Source organism: Harpia harpyja, chromosome 7 (assembly GCF_026419915.1).
Source record: "Harpia harpyja isolate bHarHar1 chromosome 7, bHarHar1 primary haplotype, whole genome shotgun sequence".
Classification (NCBI taxonomy): Eukaryota; Metazoa; Chordata; class Aves; order Accipitriformes; family Accipitridae; genus Harpia; species Harpia harpyja.
Window position 1 is genome coordinate 2,891,695 of NC_068946.1, and position 8,997 is coordinate 2,900,691.

The window sequence follows — 8,997 nt, forward strand, 5'->3', positions numbered from 1 at the left end:
TCTCCGTTCTACCCACCCTCGCGGCCCTCTGCAGGCTGGCCAAGGACGGGGATGGCGGGGGGCCCGGCGGCTCTGCCCCGCTTCCCACCGGCACCTTTCCCGCCGGTGGGACCGGGCGGGTTAGCGCCGTCCCTCAGCGAAAGCCGCCCCCCGCGCCGCGCCCATGGCGGCTGTGCTTGCCGAGCCCGGCCGAACCGAGCCGAGGGCAGCCGAGCCCGGCCGAACCGAGCCGAGCCGAGGGGAGGGGACCCGGGGGCGGCCCTGCCCGGCGCTCGCCGTGGGCCGGGCGGCTCCGTCACGGCAACCCCGCGTGATAATGGCGGGTTATTTATTCAGCTGCCTGCGGCGGGGGCGGCCCCAGAGCGCGGGGCGCGGACCTCGGGCTCCCCGCGGGCTCCGCGTGGTGTCCCCCGGGCGAGGGTCGGGCGCTGCGGCCGCTCGGCTGGCCCCTGAAGCAAGCGGTGCTGTGGCGGCGGCCCTGCTTCTGCGTGGACGTCTGGAACCGGCTGCACCGCGGGACTCCGCTAAGCAGATGCCTCGGATAAAGCAGGTGCTTCTCCCGCGGCCGCCAGCTTATCGGTTCTTTTTCGGTTTTGCCCGTTCTTAGGCATCGCGCTGTTCATCCGAGAATAACTGCGAGAACTCTGATCAGTGAGTAATCGAAATTTGTCAAATGTCTGTTACCAAACCTGTTCCCGTCACGATCGAGTGGCGTTACCGGATCAGAACGATGGCTTGCTGGCGGCCATCCGTTGCTGCTACTTCTTTTATCCCCGAGATCGTTACCAACTTACAAATTTGACTTGGCTGGCCTTGCTCTGCAGACCAAGGTGAACGATCCTCTCTTTCACAATGACTCTGAAGTGTCATCTTCTGAAAAGTCAGTTTGCAGATCCTCTTCTGTGGCCAAAAGCGTTGTTCTGTTGCATGAAATCCATTGCATGCAATTCACTACGTACGATACTGTTGCGGCAGCTGCACCCCTGAAATGTAATAGAAGCTGTTCTTTTTTTGTACTGTAAGTAGATCTGGAAAAAAACATTTCTGGCTGCATTGGAGCTATGAAAAAGTAATTTAAAAATAACTGGGGGAAGTAGGCAGTTGTCTTAGGCTGCCGTTTCAGACAGGCCTATGGTATTAGGTACCTCATCTCAGTTAACTTTAAATAACTCTTTGATTTGTTTTTCAAGAATCCAGCATGTGTAGTTCCCTCTCCTAAGCAACAGTAAAGTAGCACTTTGTAAAAACACTTATTGACTCAGAAGCCAGCTTTTACAGTGGGATTATTTGCATGTTCTCAGCTGGAGTAATTTTACAACTCTGAAGAACAGTCAGTCCTCTGAAACTAAATCTAAAGGGGTTTTGCTCCGTACTCTCACTGATTGCTTTCCTTTTTTCACCTCAGAAATTGTGTGAAATTCATTCCCTGTCATACTGTTTGACTGTAGATATTTAAATCGGTGAATCATCTACCTTCCTTCACAGATGCCCTCAGAACATGTCTAATTGGACAAGTCTGTGGTATGTCTGGTAAGTTTATTATTAATCTTACTAACCCAGAATAATTTGAAAGTTATTATGAACAGTAATTGTAGTAAGGCAATGGAAACGCTCTTCTCTCAGACAGGATGGAGGAAAGGCTTCTCCTCAGTTTTATGAAAGCTACCGGTGGAATATATTACAGATGAGACCACAGGGGAGATAAGGTATCAGGCAGGGTACAGCATTCATCAAGGGATATGTCATCCTTCCTTTCTGAGCACACTACAGCGTAACTGTAGGGCTTGTTTGTTCTTCCGAAATAGACAACTTTGCTGAACACAACGGCAGCTACACAGCGTGCACTTGTTGGGGCTCGGCACTGTGATGCCTAATGCACAGTCCTCGGTGCTCTCCCTTTTACGGGACAAGAGATTGTTAGCTTAGAGTGCTGCATTTCCATTCTGAACTCAAGCCGATTGCAAACCTGTTTACTGGCTGTTTGAATGACTGAAAGCGGGGAAAACAGTGCTAAGTAAAAGGGTAAGCCCTTGTCACAAGTGTGGATTTGTCTCTTGCCTCACACGTGCATTATAGGTATCCTAACATTAATTTTATAGTTTGCATTCTGTCAATATATTAACTTTGATGGTAGCACGCAGAGTGAGTTGGTTACTTTTAGCTGTCATTCAGTCTGGACTAATTTTGGTTGATATTCTTCGCTTTCTTAGAACGTGCTGATACATACAACTGTTTAAAAATACATAGTTACATGAAATATTTCAAGAAGGCTTCTGTAATTAGGTGGCGTTGAAATCGTGAAAGCTAAAGAGCTAGTGCTGAGATTTATACTGCTGAGATGCCTTTACCTAGATGGTATCTGCCTTCATCAGAGGGCAGCAGCATCTGAAGGCATGATGATTTCACAGAGCACACCAGCGTGCAGCCTCTGGGGCATCAGGAAATAACTGACTGGCTAGCGATGAGGTAGTACACCTCACACTGGAGGAATGTTTCAATGCGAAGTTCCAGCAGGGCAGCATGTTCTTCTCACACACGGTTTTAAGTTGCCTGAAAGTGTTTTTCTAAAACAGTAATTTGCAAGAAAATGCATGAAATTTGTGGAAGTTTGAGGCCCTCAAATCCAACCTTTGTATCAGTGTGTATCATTTGTACAGAATTTGTATCGTTCTGTGTATCATCTGACTCATACTAATAGAAATATACTCTTGTTAAAACTAAATAAAGCAGTTATTAAAGAGAGGTTTATTTTGGAATCATGGTTCTTATGGGCAAGTACTACCTTTGGTTTGGAAAAAGAGTAGAATGCTACTGAGGCCATTTCTATATATATTTAGGGTGGAATATAATCCTAATGAGAAATTCAGGAGCATGATCTGTCACACAGTAATTCCTGTCAAACTACTACGAATGTACTTCAACTTGGTCCTTGGACCTACTTCTTTACAGCATTTTCAGGCATTTCTTATTACCTCATCTTTTCATGACATGTCTTACTGCTCACCTAGCTCATGAGAAGAGTGCATTCATTTGAGAAATTGGGGGGGTGAGAAGGTAGAGTTTCAACTGCGAGGTGAACCTGAAACACTAGCACATTGACCTAGGTACACTACAAATTGTTAAATGATAAACTTCGTTAAACGATAGCTAGAGATAGAATTGTGTTTTCAAGACATACTGCAAAATACAGTTTCTGTGCTCATTTATAAATATAGGTCCTACACTTACGGAAGTTTGTACTTGTATTTCCTTCCAAGTACATACCCACTCTTACTGTTGAAAGCGGAGCCATTCTCACTGCATAAAAGTTGAAAATACAACCCAAGATAATTAACATTACAGCCTCTGTGAGCCAGAAAGGACGGTCAGTAGTACTTCAACTTGTGATTAAGTGTTTGTGATCCAACTTTCTAATTCAGGATCCAGCACCCATTCAGAACTAAACCTAGGAGGTTTGGCCTGTCTTTCACCCGTTTAGAGCGAAACTATATTCAGCCCTGGAAGAAGTAAAACATAAGCAATGAAATTATGATCTTCTCCCTCCTTCTCTAAGGTTAATCTTGCTGACTGTGTTCCTGCTCCTGCTCTGTGGGATCACAGCAAGCTGCATCAAATGCTGCTGCCGGAAGAAGAGGCTTCCAGTTGAGACCTTCCCTAGGCACCCTTATGATTTGACAGTTACTGCTATTGACAGTGACAGCACTGCCCATAGCACAGTGACCTGTAAGTATCCTCTGGGAGTTAAATATCCAACAGTGCTTTGCTATTGAACGTGTGCCTAGAATGCTGTGTCTAGCCCTTGCAATAACGGGGACTTTCTGATGTACTCCCAGAACAACTTTCAGCCCCATAGTGTGGGCAAGAGCGATGAAGGAAGGTCACCAGGGCAACACAGTAAGTGAGTGCGGAAGACAAGTAGGATTTAATGTTATAGAGGTTAAAATAAAGTCTGAGGTGGGTTAACCTCTTACGTGTCATCTCCCACCTCTGTTCTTATTGCCATTCCCTCATTTTTTTAACTTTTCTGCCCATCTCACTGTCCAACTATTCCAGCCAAAGTTATCTCTAATGTGAGGAATTGTTCACAGCTATTCATGTACGAACCTGACTGAAACTACCTCTGTTACAACATACATGTACTACGTCAGGTGTTTCACAATAATTACTGGATGGTGATCTGCAAACATGTTTTGTCTTCTGACTGCTTGCTTTTGGAGAATGTATAGACTCCATCGTGGGTAATTCTATATTGATAGCTTTTAGTATATAGTGCATATCTTCTGACACCACAAAAATGAGTCCATAATTTCTTGGAGAAAAGCAGGATTACCCTTAATATATCATCATTCTGTGCAGGTGTTGAATTATTTTTTTTTAATTCCTTTTCTTCACAGCATATAGCTCGTTGCAGTACCCTCTAAGTGCCCCTATTCCTTCGATATTTATGGATATGGATAAGAACACTCTGTCCCCTCCAGCTTACAGTCTCTATGCAACGGACTTGCCACCTTCTTATGATGAAGCTGTCCAAATGGGTAAACAATACATTGAAGTAGCACAGATAAGCCAGAAACTCAATGACATCCCTGGACAGATGACACCAGGTGGGCTGAGTCCCATCCAGTATTCACCTGATACAATCAACGGAGATCCAGTAACACAGACAAATTCAGAAAATTCAGAAGATGCAACACAAGAACAGCCACGGCTCTGACTCATTTCAGATGGGGAGTAAAGGAAGGGAAGGACTAAGAGTTAGAGAAGACATGAAAAGTTTGCTTTTACAGGCAGGTTATGATGGAAAGATGTTTCCTCTCATGCGCTTGTAATGATCTGTGAGTTAGAAGAAATGTTTTCGGTGACTGCTGTAATCTGGTAAAGCTTCTTCAAGGATATGAAATGAAGTAAAAGGGCAGCAGTTTAAAAATGCCTGTGAAAGTGGGACATGAATGCTTGTTCATCTTCTGATTAAAAAAAAAAAAAATTCCTTGTGTCCAGCATATGGCAATAAAAAAGGTCAGGGGAATTTTGCCGTCTTGGGAACATAAATGGAGACTCAGAACACTACAAACAGCAAGTTGTTGTTCTGGAACAGAAGCATCCCAAACTGGAATTGAAAGGGAAATCCTAGCAAGTCACACTGAATAGCCTCTGTAGTTTCTCTTCTTTTGAGAACCTTAACTGTCCAGCAAATTGCTGGAGTGCAAATTGCTACGTAATGGCACACATTCTTTAAACTGAAGGAAGATGGCAAACGAGGACAGGAAAGTGTGTGGAGGGAAATGCATTAATGTTATGTTTCACAACTAGAGACAAGGAATGAGACATATAAGAAAAGTTATTGTTGTTGTTCTTGGCCATGAGACCTGAAGGGATTGTTTCTGAGGTTTCTTAAATGTTTAAACTTCTATTTTCAAGATGAGCTGGCTTGTGGTGGGATCCTTTTACTACTTACTTTTGCCAGTTAAAGTACAATTTAGTCTCAAAGAGACATTTGCACAAATGGTTAAGTATTACTAAGGTGTTTCAAATATTCATCAAATATTTCAGAGATGCCTTATACTTTGTTATCTGTTCAGGTATCAGGGTCTCAGTCAGTACAGAAAAGGAAAAATCAAAGACTCCTGGCAGCTGTCACCTCTTTGGTACATAGATGAGCTCAGTAATGTGCAGGATGAAACAAAGCATGCTCTAGCTGTGCCATCTAGAATAAGTTATGAATACAAAATACCATAGTCCAAAGAAATTACTCTTTAGGGATGATTCTTCATGAAGTACTAATGGCAAGGATAACTGCTGTGCATCGTTTTAAAACTGGGAGCTTGGAGTTGATTACAGTGGTCTCAGCATGTAAAAAAATATGGGCTATGAGAGGCTTTTTAAATGACGACTCTTTCCCTTTCTTGCCCCTCCCATATTCCCAATAGTATGAATTTTGTCCGCTCCTGAGTGGTGATTTTCTTTGAATCCACTTCAGCAGGGTGCTAATTTGGCTACATTGAAGAACATGAGCAATCTACAGGATTGTTCATTGCTATGGGATTTTCTATGGGATAAGAGCAGGAACAAAAGCATGAGCACTAGGTACTATTAACGAATGTAACAAGAATTGTGGAGTGCTAGGTCAGAATTAATGTTGACTGACCTCCTGCTAACAAGAATATGACTGATGGTCTTCATTTTTGCTGAAGTTGCTTTGGTAGCTATGAAAAGGGGCTACCTTCTGCAAATAATTTAGGTGTCTGTCATTAATAAACAGTAGAAGTGGTGGGCACAAAACCTTGCACAGCTTTTACAAGATATTCTCTGACAACCATTACTGCAAGAACTACCCCGGAAATGAGCACTAATGATTTAAAACTGAAGATCTCCCTGCCAGCCAACAGGAGTGAGAGTAGAATCTCTGCTGCACATTCATGGTGTGTGAGCTGTTCATGAGTCCGGCTCCCTAGAGAAGTGTTGGTTCTATATTTAACTTCCATATAGCTTACTATGAGGGTTGCAGGGAAAGATTGGTTTAATAAATCTGCTTCTCTTCTGTCTCTTCCCTGTCCTTTATAATTATATTTCTCCTGTTTTATTCTCTCCTCTGCCTTCTTTTTCTGTGTCAAGATGGAGACTAGGCATAACCCAGTGTAGCTATTTGGATGTCTCTAGCTGGAAGAGCAATATATGCCCAGTCCTGGGTGTCTCCAAGTCACAAATACAGCAGATTATTTTTATTTATTGAACTTTTCCATCAGGACAGTACAGAGAAACAAATCCTGTGCCTTTCCAAAGAAGAAATACCTGTTGGAGGGAAATGGCTGAGTGCTCACTCACTAATAGAAACAGGAATATAAAACCAGGCAAATGAGAAAATAGTGACTGACACAAGAGGGCAGTCCTTCACTTTTCAACGTATTGCATTATATCACCCCTGGGAACAGCCTTGTAAGAGACGAGATCTTGGTATTGCAAAGACACGAGGGTGCTTCTAAGGCTCGGTTTTGCTCAGTTCTTCAGAGATTACTCTGCAGTGCAAGGACTGAGCTTGCTTGAGGAGGACGGGGGAATAGAGTAATCACAACGGTTTGACTTCCCTTCCCTTCATGCTTTTGCTTGCACAATGCATGTGTCTTGTGAGTTGTCAGCAGTACCTGACAGACTGTCTACCAAACTACAAGGAGATCTGTTTCCATTTGGTTATGGAGGACAACAGTTCTAACTGCAAGACCCCAGTCAAAACCCTAAATGTCCGTGGAGGGCTTACAAATCAGATCTGACTCCATTACCACCTGGATTAATAGAAAAGCCTGTCTCACTCTGGGGCACCTGTATTGCCAGTCTAGCCTAGTTAGAACTGCCCTGCAGTAATCTGTCGCTCGCTCGTGTCCTCTTAACTGCATATTTCCACAAGTAATTATCCAGACTAAAAGAAAACATCTGGACTTGCCTTTTCTTTACGAGAGTACAGAGTAGGCAAAGAGGAAGTAACACTGCAGGAACTGAGTTTCCACGTGTGTATGTAGGAAGCAAGTGTCATCTGACACAGCACAGTGAATAAAGCACTTACTTTTTTCCCTGACTTCTTAGGAAGAAGGGCATAATCTGGTGTTTTATTTCTAACACCTAAGGAAAAGTCTTGTGACTTGCCCAGGCTCTTGCCTTATAACATGGTTCATTAATTCAAACATAAACTAATTGTTGAAATAAACTACTGACCTAATCAGCCTGCAGGAACACAGAATTTTCTTTGCACATCAAAAGCAGCTCAGTTTGCTTCTCACAATGTTTTCAATAGTGGTGTCTCAGCCCTTTATCAAAATCATGACTCCTCACAGAAAGCTGATAATCAAAGCTGTCCCTGGCCCTCTGTCTTTGAGGAGGCAGATTACCCCCACAACTGTTCATTAGTTACATCTCCACTTAACAGGTTTCTTCAGCTCAATAGCATTGCAGAAGTTATATCCCTCCAAACAGAAAGATCATTACTAGGGGATTTACAAATTCCATTTAAATTCCTGCAGCAAACAAAGAGCTCTCCTCCCATCTTGAGAGCAGTTTATATTTGTGTAAAAAGTCCAGTTCATCAATTAGAATCACTCTTGCATGTGGGAACACAGTGAGAGAAAATGACCCCTTAATGAACTACTATCAGAAAAAATAATTAAAAGGGTGAGCTCCTGAATCCTGGTCTAAACAAGCAACAGCTTGAAAATGTTGCTCCCGTATGCCTTATATAATGCTCAATAGGAGCACGTAGAATGGAAAAGAGTGTCCATTGGTCATTTGGGTCTTTTCTGTTTAAGTGGGCAAGTCAGAGGAAGACAGACTTTCTTGTTGTTAATGTCTATAAAAATAGGCTTAGTAGCCAGTTTCCACTCAACATGCATTTTTGCAATGTGACTAGGAAGAGGACACTATGAGCTTCTAACCCTACTGTATGGTAAGTTAAAATGAACTTCTTTGTTTTAACTGATGTTTTAAAACTCGCTAACCAAATCCAAAAATACGGAAAGGAGATTAATGTTGTGTCTTAATTTCTACTGCTGTTTTCCATAAAAGTTTCTCTTTTGACTTTTGTTTTGTGTTCTGCAAAGCTCTGATTATCTCTCAGTGTGGGATCTGACTTTATGGTCCTAGAAAACTTTGTTTTGTTGTTGATGCTCTTAATGAAGCTCAAATAGCAAGTGGGATACTTTCAAAAGCTCCCAACCTAGATAGACATAGTGTTCCTTTGTGTTTATTCTACTGAGTGTGTAAAAGGGAAAGGAGGGATAGGACTATTCTTAAACTTTACTTGTTCTTAACGGATATGATGACTGGGTCCCTGGTTTTGTCAGTGAAAGTATTTGGAATGTAAATGGTTAGTCTGCCTTTAGGTTTGGATTTTGCACAATTAAAGTCAAAGGAAACAAAATGAGATTCTACTGCAGAAAAAGAGCCCGCTTCATGTTCAATTTTATTCCTCTTAGCCTCATATACCTTCCCTCCCACATTTGCAAACAGGTATGA

General features: G+C 42.7%; 1 protein-coding gene across 1 annotated transcript; it reads left to right on the plus strand.

Moving 5' to 3' along the window:
* Window positions 1–316: 316 nt before the first annotated feature.
* Window positions 317–6,542, plus strand: TMEM52 (transmembrane protein 52). The gene is given in 5 exon segments (XM_052792203.1): window positions 317–364; window positions 366–550; window positions 1,486–1,530; window positions 3,554–3,723; window positions 4,395–6,542. Coding segments are annotated over 5 exon segments (768 nt in total). The 3' UTR covers window positions 4,715–6,542.
* Window positions 6,543–8,997: the final 2,455 nt, after the last annotated feature.